Source organism: Triturus cristatus, chromosome 4_1 (genome assembly GCF_964204655.1).
Source record: "Triturus cristatus chromosome 4_1, aTriCri1.1, whole genome shotgun sequence".
NCBI classification, from domain to species: Eukaryota; Metazoa; Chordata; class Amphibia; order Caudata; family Salamandridae; genus Triturus; species Triturus cristatus.
In genome coordinates, this window is record NC_140585.1 from 1233965925 (window position 1) to 1233991033 (window position 25109).

Here is a 25109-nt window from a genome sequence, read left to right on the forward strand (position 1 = left end):
TGCCTCCGGAGAAGGAGCGTCCAAAGACGAATCCGAGGTACGACCCCTGCGCGGAGCCGTAAAGTCCGCTGCCTGAGGTAGGACGTCGGCACCAGCCGGCGTCACCGGACAAGGGACTTCCAAGTCACCCCGCACCGGGGACCGGAGCGCAGACCGGAGTAGAGCTGGAGTTGCACCGGCCCCGGGGTGGTGCCGGAGTGACGCCGACCCAACCCCCACCCAGCCTGCCACCAGCGCGGGGAAACGAGACGGGCCTGGGGAGTGGCACGAAGCCCTCCGACAGCCGTGGCCCAGGATGAGGCGAAGATCGCTCGGGAACCCATGTGGTGGCGCCAAGGATGATTCGACCTCTGACTCGCCCTCCGATGAGGCAGCCACCTGTGGGGAGGGACGAGAGGGGCCTGGAGAGAGACGAGGGGTCTTCCCCCGGCCTCGACCTAGAGCAGGAGGAGGAGTGTCCACCAACCCCTGTGGCTCCGCACGGTCCAGCTGCTGCCGGCGCAGTAGCGGCGTCACCTCTGCCTTAGACAGGACCACCTTGTCAAATGACCGAGAGGGGCTCGGGGATGCAACCCGAGCCCCGGCGACCTCCCGCGACACCACAGGGACCCCCGCGGGAGTTTGCGGCGAGGCAGAGATGCCGTGGCCTAAAGGATGTGCCACAGAGGAGCCGCACCGCAACAGTACCACATCCTCCAAGCCTGGATCGAACCATTCAGCGCCGGGGCAGGAGCCACCGGCAGCGCCGCAGAGGGCCCTCCGCGGAGCGAGGGATTCGCCGACACCCAGGAGGGGAAGGCGGAGGAGACGCCAGCGAGGCCTGCAAAGCCGCCGTGTATGTCTCCATTTGGACTCTCGACACCCCAACACCGGGAAACGGTGGATAGGACAACATGCGGGGCCGCATCACCAGCGGAGAGTCCACGCCCCCGGTAGGTCGGAAACCAGCCCCCGGGGACCAACTGCGCCACTTACCCACTGGGGAGCGACGCTCACGTGACATCGGAGAAAGGCAAGGACGACGACCACGACCGAATCTGAAGCTGTCCGTCGAAGGAGACCGAGGGAAGGACGTCGACCTGGAGAGACGCGTGTAGGAGAGTAGGGTCTGCTTTCTATGTTCACCCCCACTTTTTGCTTTTGCTTTACTGGTTTTCGACTTAGATGTGGCTGTGGGCCTGCTAATCAGACCCACAGCCCAGCTGTTCTCTCTCTAAATTCACACTATGTACTTTAGGTGCATAACCCTATTGGTAGGGATCAACTTATTGGCCCCTGTATAGTGTACCCTAGGTACCCAGGGCATAGGTGTACCCTAGGCCTACCAGGGGCTGCAGCATGCATTATGCCACCCCTGGCCTGGCCTTCCATTATGACACAACTGGCTGATCACTCAGCTGGGGCAAGGTCGTGTAATCACCCCTTGCTTAGGTGTAGTATTCCTATATCTACCCTTAAAATAGACACATGTGTACCTATCAGCCACTCCCATGGCAGGCCTTGACAATCCTGGAGGCAGAGTGCTTGGTAACATGTGAGATGGTGCTCTAGCATGAGCTGAGCCTGTCTGCAGCTTTCGGAACCATGTCCTTATAGCTGTTCTATGATATAGCCTACCATATACTCTTAAAGTGCCTTATAATCTTAAACGGTTATGGTAACTATGGTTTGGCTTTATCAAAACATGTCGTGTAAGGTGTCTAACACTTTGGAATAATACCCCCATGCCATTTCTGGCGATGAGGATATTACTAGAGGGAGAAGACATGTTGAAACCTACTTACCCGGTTAAAGTTAACCAGAGCCCCAGCATCACAAAATGGATGCTGCTGCCACAGACACAAGTCTGACCTCCTGCTGCTGGGAGTCCTTCCAGCGAGGGAGGCTTGGACAATAGGTTTCCTGCCTTGGGAGGTGCTAGCACCACCCCAGACAGGCCTTAGTGTATTGGGGCAGGGAGGGATGAAAGAAACTAGACACTGCCTGGGGCACCCAAGGTGTCCCATGCATAGTCCAGTTCAAACCGGACCTGGGGCACTCCAGCCCCAGCTCTGGCGCGAAACTGGACAAAGGAAAGGGGGTGTAGCCACTCCCCTTCCTGGTCCCACCCATAGGAGGGACCTTGCAGGTAGCCCAGCCCAATAGCCCAGTATATCAGTAGGTAGCTGAGCCCTGCCAGATTAGATTATCCTGAATCTGCAACTTGAACAGAAACCCTGGACCTTCGACATTCGACCTCAGGAAGAAGACTGAAGAATCTCCCTTGTGGCCAAGGAGTGACCAACCTGGGCAACCAGGCACCATCCAGCGACCGCTGCTTGCTTTGCGACTGAATCCTGCAAGGGACGACTGCAGAGACTGACCAGCGCCGTGACTTCCAGACACCTCTGAACCAGATCCACATCGACAGCAAAGCTGAGACCCGTGGAGGCGACGTGGGACCGGCGACTTGGGAAAAGTGGCTAGTAACTGACTAGCACGACTTCTGAGGCTTCCTCGAGGCTGTGCTTGGGGAATTGAGAAGCCCCTATCCCGAGCGCCATCTGCAAAGAAGATCAGCTCCCCACACTTCACGTGTTCTGCGTGGGGCCCTTCTGCACCTGTGTTGCTCGACGTGTTGTCCGGTTGCTGGCCCGTTGGCTAGTGACCTCTGCGACGACGAACCTTTGATTTTATCTTGCTGGTCCGGCTCCTCCAGACTGGCACTCGCTCCTCTGTGAAAGAGAAGCACCCCAGACCTTCCTGGTCTGCACCAGAAGCAAGTCCTCCATTCTGCGTGGGTTCCGCTTGCCAAGGCTTGTTGGGTCCTAGCTCGACATAGACGCCACCGACAGCAAGAGCCTTCGTGGGACAGCTCATCTCCTGGTCCTGGTCGTCCTCGACGCCTCCTGGTACCCGTGGCTGCTGCGACAAGCTTCACCTCTTCACCTGCATCTTCACAACATCGCCTGGTTCCTTCCTGGCTCCTGGCTGGTGACCTAGACTCTGTCCCTTCTGCTTGCAGGTATCCTTACTTCTTGATTCCCTCCTTGGGATCCACCGGACACTCTTCACTGACTGCCTGTCAGCAACTTTCCTTCAGGCATCCATAGGAGTCGACGACGAAACCAGACGCAAGTTCACACCTATGCACCCGCAGCCCGTGGGCTAGGTAACTTGAGTACTCCGGTGCTCACAAGGGTATTGACTATCCTAGGGTCTAGTTTCCAAGTCCCGACTTCCTAGTTACTCCAGAAGTGTCCTAAAACTGTTAATTTCTAATAACTACTATTTCTATCGACTTTTACGCATTACGCGTGAGTGTTTCCACTCTGCACCTGAATCCCGTGGGCCTCCCACTTCCTAACCCTTGGTAGTATAGTGTAGCCCCAGCGATTTCCTAGGCCTATCCTGTGTTCGTGACAGTGGTCCTTATACCACTTAGTATATGGTTTGCGTGGCCCCTAGGGCCTAACTGTATTACTTACCTGTGTGACTTAATGTATGCTTAAATAGACTGTGTTGTACTTACCTCGAATCTCATAAAGAGTGCTGAGGGTATTTTGACTAGAATAAATACATTCTATTTTTATAATATATCTGTTGTGGTGTCCTTTTATTTGGTATTCAAGGGATTACAAATGGTATAACAGCTGGCTTCACACCCATACATAGTTTAGCCTAAGACGGCTCTTGTCCATGCTACCACTAGGATAGCTGGTCTATAAGGTTGACTTTACAACCAATCACCATAAGGGTTGTTTGGACTGATACAAGGTGTACACTAGAATTAGTGACATCATATATCAGGCCAACTTCTCACAACGCGTGGAGAGAAGTTTCATCCAGCACTCTCGCAGCGACTTCGGCTTCAACTGTTGGCATTGCATACAGTCTGTGGTGTTGTGTTCCTCTCCCAAACACCACATACAAATGAGGTGAGGGTCCATCGCCGACATAAGATGCCCACAAGACGTGTAAGCCTTAAAGCCCGAAGGCATTCGCACACTGTTCCACTAAAAATGGAAGTAAAAAGGGGCCCTAACAGGCCCGTAGCAAGGATCGGATAACGCGTTGCACGCCGAAAAGGAAAAAACTGACGTAGGCTCGCCGGGGCAGGTCTTACGTGACCTCGCAGACGTCACGCGCGCGGACGATGCCTGGGCGGAGTCGCGTGATGTGGCCCTGCCCCCGGTGCGCAGGGATGCTGTGGCAGGGAAGTTTCCGGATCCAGTCTCACGCCTGGGGATAATTCTATGTGAAGGTATCTGCAGCTAGTAGTCTCTATCAGATAGACGAGACAGTGCAGAGTTGCAGAGAACCAAGTAATGGGGATGACAAGTCTACAGTGTAACCTGTTATGGGATCGTCCGTCTTGCATTTGTGAGCTTGGGCAGAAACCGGATAACCAAGCATGCCTTTTCAGTTACTGTTTTCGAATGTTGTGGTCTAATCATTGGGTAAGTGATCTGAATTAGACTTTCACTGTGGATTAGACTGTCATGCCTTGTCTTGGGGTTCACTGGAAGCGTAATGAGTCTTTTTGTGGCAGTTTCCTACATGTTTCGAAAGACTCATTATCAAAGAGCAGGCTGTTAGATGAGGACAGTGGAGTGAGGGAGCCTTAGGGCTTCACCAAAGGTATGATGATTGCAATATGAATTTGGATTGGGGGTGGGGGGTAAGAGTGTTAAGGGTCCTTGTATTATGGATAACACTGCCACATCATTAATTTTGTTTTAAGTGCACCCACAAGTTGTAGGCTAAATCTAAATATAGAAGCATATCCCTCTTATGATGGTGAATATGTTCTCCTCCTAAAGTCTATATGTTCACATATCTTTGTCCCAGCACAGATAAAATAGTCTTTTCTGTTTAGATTTCATGTATCAGCAGTCATGTGTGATTTGAATAACCTTTTTATTTGTTTTTTCTATGCTGCTCTCCTTTAGTGTTGAGCTTTTTATAATTTTCCTTATGAAGGAGTTTACATTCATAATTGGGACGGACATGGGGAATTAGCATCATTTTTTTAAAGTGTCCATGTCTCTCTAAAGGGCGGGATTCATCAGTGGCCATTGTTTATCATTCACGGCAGCAATTAAGGATCAGTGGAGCTGAGGGGGTAGCCCTCGACTAGCAAAGCTGATCATGTCTTCTAGGAAGGAGCAATAACGGCCCACTACATCTTTATCAGAAGGGCCAGATTTCAATCATGACAGAGAAAGAAGCCAACAAATCAAGATTACTTCTGCTGATTAACCACTCCCCAAGAGAGGCCAATGCACAGCCTAGACCAGTCCATCCAACATGCAGCACCAATAAGTAAATGCCACCAAGACAGCAATCCAAGATTGACTGGGACCCCATGTGAATCCAGGACGCTAATGCCAATAAAGGTGTGTGGGTTGTTCAGAAAGAACTACAATTACCTAAGAAATACGACGTGTTTAAGTAGGGAAACAAGTCACTGAAGAAATAAAGGACCTAAACCATGATAGTTTTCAAAATAGTTATTTGGGTATTCAGAGTGGAAAAGATAAAGAAACAAAACAATGCTTTAATGCTTGGAAAACAAAGAAGCTTAGACTTTCAAGTTGGACAAAAGTGTATGGAGGAATCAAAGTGATTTGACTTAAGCTGTATGAATTAATGTAAGGAACATGACTAAGTAGGCTTGCATTTTAGGTTGAATACAAAGATAAATTGAAATATAGCTATCATGTGAAGAAGGGATGAGTTTACCTAAAATCAGTAGAGTATTGTTTGGTCGAAAAATGCAATAGAACTACTCCAACCGTAATCGATATCCTTTAAAGTTGTTGAGAAGAACAAGGGGGGATGTTTTCTAAACTGAATTTCATTTCACAGCATTTTAAGTAATTGTGGAAATATACCATAAATAATAATCTAAAATGTCCATGACCCATTCGTGAAATTTGGTTAAGTTATTTCTCACATGCAGCAACTACATAGTGGATTTCAGCAGAAATACTGTGACACTGAAGAGTGTATATTGAAGAGGTAGGGTTAGATGACTATTAACTGAAAATACTCTTTAGCCTATTAGAGAGTTGAGCTCATTAGGCATGCAGAGCTACTAATGTAAACTAAACCGATTTTATGTATCAAAACTAAACTGGCTCTATACTGATGGTGCATCGGAAGCAGCTAAAACACACCGACATAATCAACTGACTTAAATTTTGGCATGAATACATTACCTGTTTCAACAAAGTATAGTTGGTTGCATCCAAGTTGATCCTTCGTAGGTAGTAGCGATTGGCGAAAATCAAGAAAGGCTCTTCTTCTGCGGAGAGAGAAGGGAATTAACTCTCACCTCTACAACCATTTTCCTAGTGCTGGACAGTGAGATATGCAGTCCATTTCCAAACAGTCAATTCATTTTCTTTAAATGGCAGCAACCAAAAATTGAAAAAATGTAACTTAACCAGTGGGGACGTGGAATTCCAGCCACAATCATTTGGGTGTGTTTTTAGTTTTTTTAAAAGAGGTATTGTAATTAATATACTCTAATCTTAATGTGTAAAGCCTGCCTGCTCTCATAACAATTAAGGGAATGAAAGTTACCTGATAAAGCAAGGACACCTGTCAGATGTTTTGAGAACATCAAGCTTTTCCATAGTGAATTGCAAACATCTACAAACCTTTTGGGTTCAGTGCATCCATATAGGAAGGCGCAGGAAGGATTACACTTCACACTAACGTCCCTGCAAGTATTCTCGCCTCGCCATGCACACATTGTGCTTTTCACCATTATTTTAGCCATCTGTTTTTTACAACATATTTTCAATAAGGCAAGTTAAAAGTTTGTCCTTGGCTTGAATGCTTTACCACCTGTGCAAGCAGATTGATCACGTATAGTGGGCTTTTAAAGACTGCATTGATCCTTCACGTATAACGCATCAATTCTTTGGAATACTCTCCCTATTTCTCTTCGACAGGAATCTAATCTGCTTGTCTTCTGGGGGCACTAAGAAGACACTAACTTGCATCCCACTGGTTCTGGCTGTGCTGTCCGTAGCGCTGGGAGGCCTCAGGGTAGCCATCGCGCTTTATAAATTCAATTTCATTCATTCATTCATTAATTCATCCTGCTCACAGGGCATCAAACGTACCTAGTGTTCATCCATGAAAAATCTCAAACGGCAGCATTTGTACTGTACAAGCTCCAGCCCAACTGATTTTCATTGGTGTGTTAACGAACGAAAATGTTACTTACCCTGTAAGCATCTGTTGGTGGTATGTCGTGCTGTAGATTCACATGCGTCCACCCTCCTTAAATTAAAAAAAATAATATTTTCCGTTCATGCCATGTGTAGCTGTACATACATATGCAGTGCATAGACTGTAAAGCAGTCCTCCCAAGCAGGGACTCAGCCCTAGGATGATGCAGAAGATTCAAATAGTGTATGTAAGACAGCTTGGCTAACTTCAGCTTACTGCCTAGCCACAAAATCCACACGGTAATGTTTAGCAAATGTGCGAGGAGGGGACCAAGTAGCTGATCTATAGATGTTAGCTAGTGGTATGTTCCCTAAAAAAAGCCATAGGAGCCCCTTTCTTGGACGTAAAATGGGGTCTGGAAAGGAGAGGTAGGGATCTTTTAGCTACAGCATAGCAAGTCTGGATACACTTGACAGGCCAACGAGCAATACCTGTTTTGGAAATAGCATGGCCTTTATGTGGTTTGGAGTAGGACACAGAATTGTGTTTTACTAAAAGGTTTTGTTCTTTCTACATAATACAATAATGGTCTTTTGACATCCAGGATATGCAAGGCGCATTCCGCTACAGACTCTGAATGTGGAAAGTGAACTAGCAACTTAATTGTTTGATTGAGATGAAAACTGGAAACCACCTACGGGAGAAATTTGGAGTTGGTTCTAAAGATACACCTATCTGGGTGAACTTGGAAGAAAGGCTTCTTTAAGGTGAGAGCGTGTACCTCAATGGCTCGCCTAAGAGAAGTGATAGCAACAAGGAAGACCACCTTCCATGAATGAAACTGAAGCCTTCCATGAATGAAACTGAAGCAGGCAATAGTAAAGGGGCGCAAAAGGAGCCTAGTTTGTACGAAGTTAAGATTCTACAATGGTGCGGCAGGCATCCAAGCCTTAATGGCTGGTATTCTGAAAAGCAAAGTGTGCTGTCTATTCTGTAGGTAAGCAGCCCAGCATCCAAATGTAACCAAATAGAGTAGACAAGGCCTGACTATAATAGGCAATGTCTTGTACCAATGGTGTGAGAGGATTGATATGGTTTGCAAGGCAATAGTGCATAAACACTTACATTTTGGTGCATAGCAGGCCCTGATAGTAGGCCTACGTACTTCATGAAGAATTCCTCTGATAGGTTAAGGTAACCAGACTAAAACCTCAGGAGCCATATCGCAAGATTGAGCTGCTGATGACTGGGGTGTCTGAGGGTTCTGTGATTTTGCGTTAGAAGGTCCAGCCTGTGAGAAAGCTTCTTGCAAGGAACTAGAGGGTGCCAGCAAAGTGAAGTACTAAGGCTAACACGCTCAGGTTGGGGCTACTAGGATGAGGGTAAGCGATGTCTGCCTCAGCTTGAAAACTACGACAGTAGGAGTAGGAGAGGAGGAAATACATAGGCAAATATCCCTGACCAGTTCAACCATTGTGCGTTGCCCATGAACCGCGGGTGTGGTAATCTGGGGGTGAAGTTTGGGCATTTTGCATCTTCAGCGGTGGCGAACAGGTATCTGTGAGGAATCCCCCACCGCCAGAAGTAAAAGAGTAGGATATGGAGTTCCTACTTGTGGAATTGCTGATGTGTCCTGATGAGCTGGTCTGCCAAGTCACTGTCCAGACGGAGAATTTACTGTATAGCCAGCTGCACCTTGTGATGCATCGTCCACTTCCAGATGATCTGGGATGGTACAGAGTGCGTGCCCCCTTTCTTCTGTAGGTAAAACGTGGCCGTAGTGTTGTCCATGTAGACTAGAATGACTGTTGTGAGTGAGTAAAAGGAATGCACAGAGAGCAAACGGAATAGCCAGCAAGTCTAGATGGTGGATGTGGAGGCCCTGCTGCATTGGTGTCCATAAAGCCCTGGATGAACAAGTTACTACTTGTGTAACAATATATCTGTTAGAGGCATTAGTTAGTGATAGATTCCTTACCTTGGAATAGATGCCTTAGCTTAGAATATCCCCAGGCGTCAGACTGGATCTGGAAAGTTTTCGTCAGCAGTACCCCTGCGTGTCGGAAGGTGGCGTCGTGTGGCTCCGCGTCCGTCGCTGGCGTGGTATGCGCCGAGATGACGTCACGGAGACAACTTAGGCCCCACCCGTGCGCGCTGACGTCAGTTCTGTAAACTACTTTCCGCGCCAGGAACGCAGAGCCATGCAAGAAACGGACCACTGGTGCCATGAAACTAGGACCCTGAAAAGGATGACCTTAACCCTAGAAATCAGTCCGCAGAGCGGGGAGGATGGGTGGGGCGGTAAGGAATCTATCACTAACTAATGTCTCTTACAGATATATTGTTACACAAGTAGTAACTTGTGCATCTGAAAGAGACACGTTAGTGATAGATTCATTACCTTAGAATAGATACCCCAGCAATACCAACCCCGGTGGTGGGTCTAGGACCAAGATTACACCAGAAAGTCACGGAGCACAGAACAGCCAAAGAAGCCGTCCCTCCGGACTTGACTGTCAAGGCAATAAGGCTTGGTAAACGTGTGCAGCGAGGCCCACGTAGCTGCCTGACAAATGTCCTGCAAGGGAACGCTGTGTCACAAGGCAGTGGTGGCTGCCGTTGCCCTGGTAGAATGGGCCTGCAGCCCCACAGGAGGCTTTTTCTTAGCCAACGAGTAACATGCCTTAATGCACAGAACGACCACCAAGAGATGGTTCGTTTGTGCACGGCCCGACATTTTTTGGTGCCCACGTAGCCAACAAAAAGCTGGTCATCCACCCGGAACTGTTGTGTGCGCTTTAGATAGAACAAGAGCGCATGTATTGGGTCCAGACTGTGGAGCCTCTCTTCCTCTTTTGAAGGATGCGGAGGCGGAAAGAAGGTGGGCAAAGTGATGGTCTGCCCGATGTGGAAGGCCGTGACAAACTTCAGCAAGAAAGAAGGACGAGTCCTTAAAACCACCTTGTCCGGATGAACAGAAAGAAAAGGATGTTTTGAAGAAAGCGTCTGGAGCTCACTCACTCTTCTGGCAGAGTTGATAGCTACCAGGAAAGCCATCTTGAGAGTGAGAAGACGTAAGGGACAGTTATGAAGGGGCTCAGAGAGCGCACATCAGATATGTCAAGACAAGATTTAAGTCCCATTGAGGCATTATGAAAGGCACAGGAGGAAACGTGTGTGTAATGCCTTTGATGAAGCAATTAACAACTTGGGACTTTAAAAGAGACGGCTGATCTGGAAGCCGTAGAAAGGCGGAGATGGTCGAAAGATAACCCTTGATAGTGCCCAGAGCAGAGCACTGCTGCGCCAAAGAGAGAAGGAACAGAAGGACTTCGGAAAGAGGAGCAGAAAGGGGGTAAACAGCCTTTGCTGTGCACCATGCCACAAATTTGTTCCACCTGCAGGCGTATACCGTTTTAGCGGAGGGACACCGGGCTGCAATAATGACATCACAGACTTTGGGAGGAAGGTCGAAAGCTGTCAACTGTTGCTGCTCAATCTCCACGCATGGAGGTGGAGGCTGACAGGTTCGGTGGAGGATCGTCCCCTGCTGCTGCGACAGAAGATCCTCCCGAAGAGGCAGTCGGATCGGGGGATCGATCGCCATGCTGAGTAGCTCGGGATAACAGTATCTAAGTGCCCAATCCGGAGCCACAAGGATGACTTGGGCCCGGTCGCGCCGAATCTTCTTCAGCACTCTGGGCAGAAGTGGTATAGGCAGAAAGGCGTACAACAGACCGCAGCGCCACTCGCGACGAAAAGCATTGCCGAGCGAGTGCCGCTTTGGAAATTCCAACGCGAAAAACTGATGACATTGCGAGTTCTCTTCGGTGGCAAATAGATCTAACCAAGGCTCTCCCCACTGCAGAAAGAGACCTTGCGCCACGTCAGAGTTCAGACGCTATTTCTGATCCATCCTGCACTGGCGGCTGAGTTCGTCCGCCCTGGCGATCAGAGAACCTGCCAGGTTTTGAACCACCAGGGAGATGCCTTGATATTCCACCCATGTGCAGAGGTGAAGAACCTCCTGACAGAGGGTCCATGACCCCACCACGCCCTGTTTGTTGCAGTACCACATGGCGGTGGTGTTGTCCGTGAACACCTGCACCACACTTCCCCGGGCAGAGGGAAGGAATGCTTTCAGTGCAAGCCAGATCGCCCAAAGCTCCAAAAGGTTGATATGGAGCCGGGACTCCGCCGGACACCAGAGGCCTCTGATCTCTACCTCTCCCAAGTGGCCGCTCCATCCCAGGAGGGTCGCATCAGTCACCATTGTGTGCGTTTAGGGAAGGGAGAGGGATCTGCCCTTGACCCAATCGCGATTCGTGAGCCACCACTGCAATTGTCTGGTAGTGCCCTCCGAGATGTGGACGTGATCGGACAGGTTTCCCTGATGCTGTGCCCACTGGAACTTCAGGTCCCACTGCAGAGCCCGCATATGCAGGGAGCCAGTAGGCCCAGGAGCCGGCGGGTCATCCTGACCAAAACCCGGGATAGAGGCTTTTAGGTCAGAATCATAGCCTGAATATGATGGACTCGCTGCTAGGGAGGATAAACCCGAAACTGCGTCGAATCCAGAACCGCTCAGATTAAGAGGAGCTCCTGAGAGAGGCTCAGGTGCGACATCGGCACGTTGATGGAAAACCCCAGCAAATGCAGGAGTTCAGTGGTAGTCTGGAAGTGGGAGACGACTATCTGGGGTGAGCCCGCCTTCAACAATTAGTCGTCGAGATAGGGGAAGGCTGGAACCCCTGATCTGCGCAGATGAGCTGCGACCACCGCCATCACTTTCGTGAACACCCGAGGGGCACTGGTAAGGCCGAAGGGGAGCACGGCAAACTAAAAATGCTTGTGGCCTACCGTGAACCGCAGGTAACGCCGGTGGGCCGGCAGGACGGGGATATGAAAATATGTGTCCTGCAAGTCCAACACTACCATCCAGTCTCCAGGGTCGAGGGCAGCCAAGACCGGAGCCAGAGTCAACATCTTGAACTTCTCCTTCTGGAGGAAGTGGTTGACGTTCCTGAGGTCCAAGATGGGGTGCAGGCCCCCTTTCTCCTTCTTGGGGACCAGAAAGTAGTGGGAATAATAACCACGTCCTACTTCTGGACCAGGAACGCGCTTGATGGCCCCCTTGGCCAAGAGGGCCGTGACTTCCTACTGGAGAAGCACAAAATGGTCCCCCGACATGTGGTGGAACTGAGGTGACATGGCTGGAGGGGCAGACTCGAAGGGGAGGGAGTAGCCCCTTCGGACGATTTGCAACACCCACCTGTCCGAGGTAACGGAACACCAGTGGGGGAGGTTATGGCGAATCCTGCCACCCAACGGCGTGGGGTGGGCCCCAAAGCTCGGACTAGGAAAGCTTTAAGGCGGATGTGGACTGACTTGCACCCTGGTCCCCAGTCCCGCCACTGCAGGAACCACGTCCGCAGCTGCACTGAGGTTGGTTCTGCACAGGCTTCTGGCTGAAGGAACGTGTTGGCGTGCCCCTTCCGTGGCAACGAAAGGACCGAAAAGCAGACGTGGCTGGGCGAGTGGTGGAGAGACCCAAGGACTTGGCCATAGCCCGGGAGTCCTTATCGCTCCAGCGCACTATCTGCCTTATTGCCAAACATGCGAGTACCATCAAAGGGCATGTCTATAAGAGAACTCTGAACATCGCCTGAAAACCCAGTGAATCGCATCCAGGCGTGACGACGGAGGGCCACTGTTGTGGAAATCGCCCTACCCAGTGAGTCCGTGGTGTCCAGTCCACACCGGATGGGAACTTTGCTGCATCTTTCCCCTCAGCAACAGCTTGGGAAAGCACTGTCCGAACCTCCTCTGGACACTGAGGCAGCACCTGCACAACCGTGTCCCACACAGCGTGGAAGTAGCGGCCCAAGAGGCATGCGGTGTTCACCAACCGCAGCCCTAAGCTGGCAGAAGAAAACGTTTCTAGCCAAACTGTTCCGGCTTCTTGTATTCCTTATCAGGCGGGGCGGTTGGGAATGTGCCTCGGGAAGTGGAGGCCTGGATGACCATGCTCTCCAGAGTTGGGTTGGTTGTCAAAAAATCAGCGTCACCCGGGGCCGGGCGATGACGCCGGGCTACGTTTTTATCCACGGGAGTCCCCGTTGTTGGTCTAGACCAGGTGCCCATCAATACGTCGGTTAACGCCTCATTGAATGGCAGCAGGGGCTCCATAGAAGTTGCCGCCGACTGAAGTACTTCAGTGAGGAGATTCGTTTTGAGGGTCACCGTAGGCAGGTCAAGGGCCTCAGCCGTTCTACGGAGCACCATAGTGTGTGTGTGGGGCCTCCTCCATACTCACAGCATGAGGAGAAGGAAAACCAGGTTCAGAAGAGAGGTCAAGGCCACCTGCATCCTCCAGCTCTTCTGTCCATTCCTGTTCGGACCCCCATCCCAGTCGTCCTCGTCCTCCACTGCCCGTGGAACAGGCTGCGGGGGAGGGACTGTGAGAAAGTGCCATCTTTCTTGCATGGTATGCCCCCACTTTGTTTCTGAATTGCTGAATGTACTTTGACTGAGTGTGCCCTGGACTCTTGCCAATCAGGTTCCCAGGGCCTATGTTCCTTCCCTAAAAACACAAAACACAAATTGGCAAACCCTGGCCACATGTCAGCCCCTGGTAAATGGTACCCTAGGTACCTAGGGCCTTGTGACCAGGGAAGGCCTCTAAGGGCAGAAGCACTTTTTGTGCCACCCTTAGAGGTTCTGTACCCTTACACACACACACACACACTGCCCTTGCAGGCTGGGTGTCTGGGTGCAAGACAAAACAAAGAGTCGACATGGCACACATCCCTGTGTGCCATGCCCATCACCTACACTGCCATGGCATATATCAGCCACCCCTCTAGATGGTTGCCCTATGCCAATGGTGTGGGCACAGGAGCAGGAGCCCTGTGCCCCCACAGTACCCAGGTCCATTACTGGGCACTGTAAGTGCAGTGCTGCCATTTAAGAGTACATGGTGCTGAGAGCTCGTCAAACACGAACTCCACAGCACCATAATGGCAACACTGAAGACTGAGAAGTTTGGTATCAAACTTCTCAGCACATTAAACCCGCACTGATGCCAGTGTGGGATCTAATGTACCAAGCACCCCAGAGGGCATCTTGGAGATGCCCCCTATAACCTAACCTACAATCCACGTCTGTTCTGAGGCTGCCTAGGCTGCCACACAGCAGACATGTTGCTGGACCCCTGGGTAGGAGAGCCCCTGCTCACCTGGGCCTGCAACAATGCACATCCTGAGAGAGGTGCTAAATCTCCTCCCCCGGGATGGGCAGGGTGAAGCTTCAAAGGCATGCCGCCTCTGTGAGCTTCCCCAGGCCACTGCAACCCCCCACTCTGGCAGGAAGCTTGGCCGGAAACCCCAAATAAGGACAGGGGATGTGCCAGCCTGCCAACCCTACCCCTCAGGTGGGGGAGGCGAGGTGAAGCACATCTCCGGGCTCTCGCCATCTTTCAGATGTGAAGCCCTGCCCAATCAGGACTAGGCTACTGCCTACCTCCCACAGGAGAGAGGCAGGATAGGGGGTGTACCCACCCCAGGACAGGGACCCATTGGTCCCTGTTCTTCACCTACCTGTAAGGCCCCTATATCTAGTATTTAGGGGCACCCTGAACCTTCCTTCCCCAGATTTCAGATTCCAAAATCCGAAGAAGAGCTAGAAGAAAGAAGACCTGCCCTGCAGCTGCTAAGAAGAGGAAGACACAAACTGCTTTGGCCCCAGCCCTACCGGCCTGTCGACCCTCGAACCTGCTCCAACCCGGCATCTCTTGTGGCCAGCAACCTCACAAACCCCGGAGGACCTGGCTACCTTTTGACTCTAAGCCCCTGGGACTCGCATGAGTAGAGGCTCTACTCCAAATCTACTTCTAATCCCTAGCAGCAGCCCGGAACCGCGAACCCAGCACACTCTGCACCAGCCAAGACTGGCCTGTGCTGGAGTGAACAAAGACCACGAGGACAACCCCACAGCGACTGTGACCCAGAGTCCAGCACCCAAGGACCTCCCTCGACACTCCTGAAGAAGCTTGCAGCCTCAGAACAAGGTGCCCCCCTACCGCGATCAACAGAGGGTAAGATTTCCCGACATCAAAAGGCCCCCTGCACCCGGCGCCCGCGGCCCCCTGTCCCTAATCCCGGGGTACTTACCTATCCTCCAACTACCCAACTTACCTCTCGAAGTGGTGGTGGCACCAGAAGAATCCTCGTCCCCGAGCTTGCAGTCTTTTTCTAAACCGGAGATTTCCCATTGAAATCAATTGAGCGCCCGAAGGCTCAAAAGTACCCTGCACCCAGCCGCCCGAGTGGCCCTGGCAGTGCAACCTCTACACCTATCTACTTCCCCACTTGCCCTGAGTAAGTGAAAAGGAGCCCAGCTCCCACAGCAGCGTGGCCTGCTAGTCAGCAGCCACCAACCAAGGCCCCACTATCCCTCATAGGATAACATTGGGCCTAACTCTCTCTGCAACCGGCCGTCCCAGTGCCGCTGAGTGTGAACCAACTGTACGCACCTGACCCTGGGAGACCCCTGAATCTATGCCCAGAACCTTAACTCTGCCAGTCGAGTACTTACCTTTAAACCGATAACTCAATTTTCTCCATAGGGTAACATTGACTGGCTTTTTCCTGAAATTTCTTCTAAGTGTGGACTTTTCAAAACTTAAAATATTCACCAAACATCAGCCGAGTAACGAAAACGAAAATACTCACCTGCTCTTAAGTGAGCTCCCAGTGCTGGATCTTGGTGCCCAGCACTGACTCTGAAAAATACTTACAACCGTACTTACCAGTAACCCAATTTTCTCCCATAGGAAATCATTGACTGTTTTTCTGTGAAATTTCTTCTGTCAATTTCTCCAATCTTGAAATATTCTTTAAAAATCGTAAAATATCTGAAAACGTAATTACTTACCTGTTTTGGATAAAGGTCTCAGTACTGAGTCTAGGCACCCAGTACTGGATTACAAAAGTAACGAGAACATACTATACCTGCAACTTGAATTTTCTGCCATAGGGAATCATTGACTGTTTTCTATGAAATATTTTCTAAGTGACAACTTTTAAAATAGCAAAATATTGTCTAAAGATCATCACAGTAATTAAGTCGACTTTTATCACTTGATTCCAAGTACTGACCCAGGACTGAATCTAGGATCCAGTACTGGAATTCCAAAAGTAATCCTAAAAGTAATCTGTGGCAAATAACTTGAAACTCCCATTGAATTCAATGCATTATTGTGTTTAGAATTGTGTTGCCTATTGCAACCACTTGTAACTTTCTACAAAAGTCAATTGCATAATGCAAAAGTATTTATATAAAGCATCTCACTCTGAGAAAGTATATTTTAATACCTAATGTTGGTTCTAAAATAAAACAAGCATATATTTTTTTATATATAAACCATCGGCCTAGAGTTCAGTTATTGAGTGTGTGAGACCATTTGCTGGCTGAGTGTGTGCAACAAATGCTTTACACTGTCCTGTGATACTGCCTTACTGCTCGACCAAGCTACCACTTTAGAGAGTAAGGTTATATCTAACTTTAGACTCTGCCAAACCTCTTCGGACTGTGGACTCTGTACACCCTGTACCTATTTGGGAACAGTATATACAGAGCCACTTTCTCACAGGCATACCATGCAAGAAAGATGGCACTTTCTCACAATGTCAAAAGATCTCTTACTAGCATCATTCTACCCTCGCTGGTGAGAGATGTGGACTTAAATTAAACGGATCGGGGGCGGAGAGGATGAGGGGGGAAAAAGGTGGAGGTCGTGAGCGAGCTGATGGGTGAGAGGAAAAGAGGCGAAGAGACGAAAGAGTCTAAAGAGGCGGGTGGAGAAAGGGAGCGGAGCAGAGGGAGAGGTGAAGGGCCTGTCGGAAAGACACAAGACAAGCCCAGCTTCGAATGTGGTGTGCGCGTGAGCACCCACCGGGGTTTATTCAATATTGCACAACAGTGTTATATAGTGTATCCCAATCCACCCCACATCCTTCTGTGAGTTTAAATCAAGTCAGCTTGTTATTAAAGCTGCTTCCTGAGGCTGTGGTGCAGTCGGTTCCTCATTTTCAAGAAAGTCCATTCCCTTGTTCTATTCTTCAAATGTCGTATGAGGGAGGGCGAGTATTCAAATGAATAACATTTCTTGCCATTTTGCTGGTGTTAAAGTATGTGTTTTGTCTGCACGAGAAACGCTGCTTAGCGCAGAAAATATTTTGCAGTAGCAGCTAAACCGTGATGAGAGACATTGAGTTCTTGAACCAGTCTCCTGTTTGCATCTCCAGTGACGTTTTACAACCTTATTGTACATTTTACAAAATATGAATGACTTTCATAACGAAATAGCATTTCAGGAATGGATGTCAAAAGATCTCTCACTAGCATCATTCTACCCGCGCTGGAGAGAGATGTGGACTTAAATGAAACGGATCAGAGGCGGAGAGGATGAGGTGGGAAAAGCTGGAGGTTGTGAGCGAGTTGATGGGTGAGAGGAATAGAGGCGAAGAGACGAAAGTCTAAAGAGGCGGGTGGAGAAAGGGAGCCGAGGGGAGGGAGAGGTGAAGGGCCTGTCGAAAAAAGATAAATACAAGCCCGGCTTCAATAGTGGTGCGAGCGCCCGCTGCGGCGAAAGTGAAAGCACCAATTAACACGAGACTCAGCGGGGTAGGGGCGTAGGAGCGTTCAGAGAGCAGGCAAGAGGAAAGCCAGGTGGCGCCTGATCGGGCGCTGAAAGCTGGCGGCTACGCGCGCGCGTAACCAAAAGCGCTAGGCCAGCAAAAGCGTGTGGTAGCACTTTTAAAAGCCCACACACTAAATGTCTCACAGGGCAGCGCATGCGCTGACTCAGACGAGACCTAAAAAACTACTGGAAAACTGAAAGAAACAGGTGAGCGCATTAGGCCTCACACGCATGAAATACATGCAGGATTTATAGAGCAGGGACCCCCTAGAGTAGAATTTCTAGCCCTGAAGAAGGCCCCAGACCCTTGAGGGCTCTAGTTGTGGGCAGAAATATGTTGGCAGTTTGATGTGGGTAAAACTGAACCAATAATGGTCAGAAGGAATACCCCTTTTTGTATCACGTTTTTATCCAGTACCCCAGGTACCCTAGGAATAAACCATTGTTTGGGTATACCTGGAGGTATTTTTAACTTCACTCATCTGGTTCCCTGCATAGCCATTCAATATGTTATATAAGAACTCCCATAACATCTTTTGGTTGAGTCCGCCCAGGTAGTACCATCTTACCTGGGTGTGGAAAGACGCCTATGATGGAAGCACGCCACAATAAGGGAGAGAGGCGTCTTCTCCAATATTTTTGGATACCCTAGCACCTGAAGATAACTAGAGGTTTAACAAGGGACCACAGTGGGACCTTTTCACACTCTTCCTGTTAATTTAATTTGTTCATAGTTTTATCTGATCCTCTTGTATGGTATACAGACAGCAGCAGTTGCCTTGTGTGATACAATTGACTTTGGGAGATTGCTACTGAATAGCTTTTCTCACTCTCTCTTGTGAATAAGAGATCAGTATATACTATACCTAAATGAGATATAGTGTGTACAGAGTCCAGTGGAACCCCAAAGGTAGGCAGAGGTAAAAGTAGATAGCACCTTACTCTCTATCTGTGGTAGTGTGGGGAAGCAGCAAGGCTTTATCAGAGGTTTGCGCTAAGCATTAGTTGTACACACACAATCAGCAAAAGAGGTCACACATTCAAAGACTGAACTCAAAACCAATTTGTTTGTATCAAAAGAACAAGTTACTTACCTCCGGTAGCGATATATCTGTAAGAAACATTAGTAGTGATAGATTCCTTACCTTAGAATTACCCCCAGGCGTCAGACTGGATCCGGAAATCTTTCTTCAGCAGTACCCCTGTGCGTCGGAAGGTGGCGTTGTGCGGCTCCTCGTCCGTCGTTGGTGTTGAGGTCGCTGAGATGACATTGCGGCACCTACTTCGACGTCGCCCTCGCGAGCTGACGTCAGTTCTGTACACGACTTTCCGCGCCAGGAACGCAGAGCCATGCAAGATACTGACCACTGGTGCCTTGAAACTAGGGTCCTGGAAGGGATGACCTTAACCCTAGAAATTAGTTCGCAGAACGGGGAGGATTGGTGGGGCAGTAGGGAATCTATCACTACTAATGTTTCTAACAGATATAACGTTACTGAGGTAAGTAACTTGTTCATCTGAAAGAAATACATAGAGATAGATTCCTCACCTTAGAATGGATACCCCAGCAATACCAACCCCGGTGATGGGTCTGCGTACCAAGATCACACCAGAAAGTCCCGGAGAACAGAACGGCGAAAGAAGCTGTCTCTCCAGACTTGGCTGCCCAGGGAATAGTGCTTAGTTAAAGTGTGCAGCGAGGCCCACGTAGCTGCCTAACAGATGTCTTGCAGGTGGACACCACATCCCAATGCTGTAGTGGCTACCGTCACCCTGGTGAAATGGGTGCGCAGCCCCACCGGAGGCTCCTTCTTAGACAGAGAATAACAGGCTTTAATACACAAGACGACCCATCTAGAAATAGTCCTCTTGTGTACGGCCCGACCTTTCTTGGCGCCAACGTAGCCAACAAAGAGCTGGTCATCCATCGGGAACTGTTGTATGCGGTTCAAGTAGAACGAGAGCGCACTTTTTGGGTCCAGGCGGTGGAGCCTCTCTTCCTCTCTAGAAGGATGCGGAGGCGAAAAGAAGGTGGGCAAAGTGATGGTCTGCCCGATGTGAAAGGCAGTGAAAACGTTTGGCAGAAAGGATGTTCGTGTTCTGAGCACAACCTTGTCCAGATGAACAGATAGAAAAGGAGGTTTACAAGAAAGAGCCTGGAGCTCACTCATTCTCCTGGCAGAGGTGATGGCAACCAGGAAAGCAGTCTTCAAAGTCAGGAGACGAAGAGGACAGTTGTGAAGAGGCTCAAAGGGAGCACACATTAAATATGTAAGAACCAGATTCAAGTCCCACTGAGGCATTACGAATGGAATAGGGGGAAAAGATGAGTAATGCCTTCGAGAAGAACAAGTTACTTACCTTCGGTAACGCTTTTTCTGGTGGATACAGTATCTGCCTGTGGATTCCTCACCTGGTGAATATCCCCTGCGCCAGCAACATTCGGAAACTTTTGTAGCAGTCCACGGCGATGAGGTCGAAGACGACGTCACAGAGACACGGCTCCGCTCGCGACTCCGCTGACGTCACCGGCTCCATAAGAAGACCTCGTCGGCGTGATGACGTCACTTCCGCCCTTTTTTCCGTGCCTTTGAGGCACACGGACGGACAGCAATATATACACAGTACATGATATGCAAAGCAACACACACAGTGTGGAGAATAAATAGCAAGGCACAAGAAATAACATAATGCCTTTGACAGTAACAAAACACATTTGCAATACCATCAATAGAATTACAGGTATAGAAGGATGGACAACGGGGAGGCGGGTGGGTCAGTGAGGAATCCACAGGCAGATACTGTATCCACCAGAAAAAGCGTTACCGAAGTTAAGTAACTTGTTCTTCTGATGGATACATCTGCCAGTGTATTCCTCCCCTTGTGAATAGATTCCACAGCAGTCCCCACTCCCGGAGGAGGGTGTCCACCCTTCTATACCAGAAAGTCCTGAGGGACGGATCGCGCAAAGTGTCCGTCCCTCCTCACCTCGGTGTCTAAGCAATAATGTTTTGCGAAGGTGTGGAGGGAGGCCCAAGTTGCCGCCCTACAAATGTCCTCCACAGGAACACCCCTAGACAAAGCAGACGTGGAAGACTTTGCTCTAGTGGAATGAGCTATCAAACCCTCCGGAGGTTCCTTACCAGCCACGGAGTAGCAAATCTTGATGCACAAGACAATCCACCTGGAAAGGGTGCGCTTGTGCACCGCTCGACCTTTCCTGCAGCCAGCAAAGCCCACGAAGAGCTGGTCATCAACCCTGAAGTCCTTTGTCCTGTCCAGGTAGAAGCTCACCGCCCTCTTAGGGTCCAAGCGGTGAAGCCTCTCCTCCTCCTAGGAAGGGTGAGGGGGAGGATAGAAGGAAGGAAGGGTAATGGACTGCCCCAAATGGAAGGGAGTTACCACCGTAGGCAAAAATGCAGCCCTGGTCCGGAGTACCATTCGTTCAGCATGAACAGTCAAGAATGGGGGTTTTGAACTTAGAGCTTGAAGCTCACGTACCCTCCTTGCCGAGGTGATTGCAATGAGGAATACTGTCTTAAAGGACAGCAGCCTCAAAGGACACTTGTGTAAGGGCTCGAAGGGAGAACCCATAAGATAAGTTAATACAAGGTTTAAGTCCCATTGAGGCATAATAAAGGGAGTTGGAGGAAACCTGTTTGTAAGGCCCTTTATAAAACGAAGAACAATAGGTGATTTGAATAATGACGGCTGATCCGGCAAACAAAGGAAAGCCGACAAAGCCGATAAATATCCTTTCACAGTTGCCACAGCAAAGCCTTGCTGAGCAAGAGAAAGGGCAAACTGTAGAATGTTAGATAGATGAGCCTTCAAGGGATCAATGGACCTCTCTCCGCAACAAAGCACAAATTTAGACCACCTATATGAATATATAGATTTGGTGGAGTGTCGCCTGGCCGATAAAATAACATCCACCACCTCTGGCGGGAGAGAGAAAGGATTCAGGTTGCCCCGTTCAATCTCCAGGCATGAAGGTGTAAGCTCTGGAGGTGGGGGTGTAGAACCTGCCCCTCCGACTGAGAGAGGAGGTCTGCCCTCAGAGGGAGACGGAGCGGAGGGCACGAGGAGAGGTGGAGAAGATCTGTGTACCACACCCTTCTTGGCCAATCCGGGGCGATTAATATGACTTGGGCCCGGTCTTGGCGAATCTTCCTCAGAACCCGAGGAATCAAAGGTATGGGAGGAAACGCGTAAAGGAGTCGAGACTCCAACTCAACTGAAACGCGTCCCCCAACGCTCCCTGCATCGGATACTGGAGACTGCAGAATGATGGGCAGTGAGCATTCTCGTGAGTGGCAAACAGGTACACCTGAGGAGTCCCCCACATCCGAAAGACGTAACGAACTACCTCCGGATGAAGCCTCCACTCGTGATCGGCGGAGAACTGCCGACTGAGACTGTCCGCACGTACGTTCAGAACCCCGGCCAGATGATTTGCCATTAAACAAATCTGATGGTCCTGAGCCCAGGACCATAGACGCAGGGCCTCTCTGCAGAGACAAAGAGACCCCACTCCTCCCTGTTTGTTTATATACCAAATCGCAGTAGTGTTGTCCGTCAGGACTTGAACAGACTGACCGCAAAGGGAAGGGAGGAAGGCCTTGAGTGCCAAACGAATCGCCCGCAATTCCAGAAGGTTGATGTGAAGCAACCTTTCCTCTGGAGACCAAAGACCCTTGATCTCCAGATCCCCCAGATGAGCACCCCACCCTAAGGTGGATGCATCCGTTATCACTGTTGCCACCGATGGAGGTAGATGGAAGGGCTTTCCTTGGGACAGATTGCCCTCCACGCTCCACCAAGATAGATCCGCTGCAGCTTCTCTGGAGATCCTCACAGACTCCCTGAGATCTCCCTTGTGCTGATACCACTGCTTGCGGAGACACCACTGGAGCGCCCTCATGTGCCAGCGTGTATGGTTGACCAACAGGATGCAGGAGGCGAACAGACCGAGCAGGCGAAGGACCTTCAGAACTGGAACAACCGCTCCGTTGTAAAATAAAGGAATCATTTCCTGTATGTCGAGAATCCTTTGAGGAGGGGGGGATGCCCGACAAACAGTAGTGTCCAGTACCGCACCTATGAACAGGTTGCGCTGAGAGGGCACCAGGTGAGACTTGGGCACGTTTATCGAAAAACCAAATTTGTACAACAGATGAGTTGTATCCTGCAGATGACGCAGCACCTTCTCCGGAGACTCCGCCTTGATTAGCCAGTCGTCCAGATAGGGGAAAACCGAGACCCCCGACCTTCTGAGATGGGCTGCTACCACTGCCATCACCTTCGTGAAGATTCGAGGTGCCGAAGTAAGACCAAACGGAAGGACCGCAAACTGATAATGTTGCGACCCTACCGTAAACCGGAGATACTTCCTGTGCGACTTCAGGATGGGGATGTGAAAATACGCATCCTGCAAGTCGAGCAACACCATCCAGTCCTCCTGATTCAGCGCTTGAAGAACCTGCGCAAGGGTGAGCATCTTGAACTTCTCCTGTTTCAGGTAAAAGTTCAAGATTCTGAGGTCCAGTATCGGACGCAATTTGCCGTCCTTTTTGGGAATCAGAAAATACCGGGAGTAGCATCCCCGACCCCTCTCCTGCTCTGGAACCACCTCTATCGCACCTTTTTGAAACAGCTTCAGGACTTCCTCCTGTAGGAGAAGACGGTGGTCCTCCGAGCAAGCACCTTGACAAGGAGGGTAATTCGGAGTGAACTCCCGAAAGGGAAGGGCGTACCCATTTTCTACAAGATCCAGAACCCAGAGATCTGTAGTTACAGACTCCCAATCTTGCAGAAAATGGGTAAGCCGGCCCCCCACAGGACCAGCATGATCCGGAATGGCGGATCTAGGGCTGCTTTGCGGTGGTGGGAGGGGCTGAGGAGGAGGAAGAGGAGGAGGAGAGCTGACGGCCACGTGAGCGACCCTTGATTCTTCCTCTAACCTCTAGACTTGGTTACCTTGCTGCTGCTGCTGCTGCGTCTGCCTATAGGTTCGAAAAGATGTCCTTCCGAAACCTCTATATGTTTTAAAAGACCCCTCGACTGAGACTGCAGGCCCAGAGATTTAGCTGTCGCCTTGCTGTCTTTGAATCGCTCCAGAGCAGCATCTGCCTTTTTGCCAAACAGGCCAGAACCATCAAATGGCAGGTCCAAAAAAATCGATTGGACATCCTGTGAAAACTCCGAAGATCTTAACCATGCACTCCTTCTGGTGGCGACAGAAGATCCCATGACTCTCGCCACCGAATCCGCCGTGTCCAATCCACTCTGGATCACCTGGCGTGCAGCCGCCTGGGCATCCAACAAGATCTCATTGAATCCAGCCCTATCCTCCTCAGACAGTTTTGGCGCCAGTTTCTTAGCCAAATCCATAAGCGCATGCACATATCGTCCCAAGAGGCAAGTTGCATTTGTCGACTTAAGTGCCATGCTGGCCGATGAAAAGACCTTCTTGGCCGACTGATCTAACTTCTTTGCCTCTCGGTCACCAGGCACCTGAGGAAAAGCACCCCTGGACTTCCCCGAACAAGCTGCCTGAATCACCAGGCTCTCAGGCGAAGGGTGTGATGTTAAAAACTCAGGGTCCCCTGGGGCTGCTCTGTATCTCCTAGCAACAGTCTTGGAAACCGCAGGAGCAGAAAAAGGCTTACGCCAGACCTCTATGACAGGGTCAACAATAGCCTCATTGAAGGGAAGCAATGGTTCTGACACTGCCGTAGGAGAATGCAATACCTCAGTTAATATATTTGACTTAAACTCCGTAGTTGGCAACTGGAGATCAAGCAGCTCTGCAGCCTTCCTAATAACCGCATGATACGGCGCTGCATCCTTTGAGGGCTCATCTGATGGAGGAGTGATCTCCCACTCCGGAGACAAATCCAAACCACTTGCGTCCTTTAGCTCCTCTCATACACCTCATCTGATTCAACCAACTCTCCCTCTTCAGGTTCAGCTTCCTCCAAAAGATACCTCCTTTCATCCACCACTCTCTGTGCCTTCCTTCTGGATCGAATCTGCACCAGCGGCGTCGGCGGCGCCGTGTTCGAATCCGACGGCGCCGGCAGCGGCGTCGAACGTGGATCCACAGGAGCAGCCGGCGTCGAACGAGGTCGAGCCGGCGTCGGTGAAGAGGGAAGCGGAGTCGACGTCCTCAGCGCCGGCAGATGCCAAGACGGCATCGCTTGAAAGAACGGCATAAATGGAGCTTGAGGATAGACCT

General features: G+C 50.1%; 1 protein-coding gene across 2 annotated transcripts in view; it reads right to left on the reverse strand.

The window, feature by feature from the left end:
- The window catches only part of LRP1 (LDL receptor related protein 1), a 1298976-nt gene that overhangs the window by 476155 nt on the left and 797712 nt on the right, over positions 1 to 25109 (reverse strand). For both annotated transcript variants that reach the window (XM_085654639.1, XM_085654638.1), the window contains exon 57: positions 6204 to 6289. In XM_085654639.1, coding sequence (XP_085510765.1) covers positions 6204 to 6289 — 86 coding nt within the window. The remainder of the gene's footprint in view (positions 1 to 6203; positions 6290 to 25109) is intronic.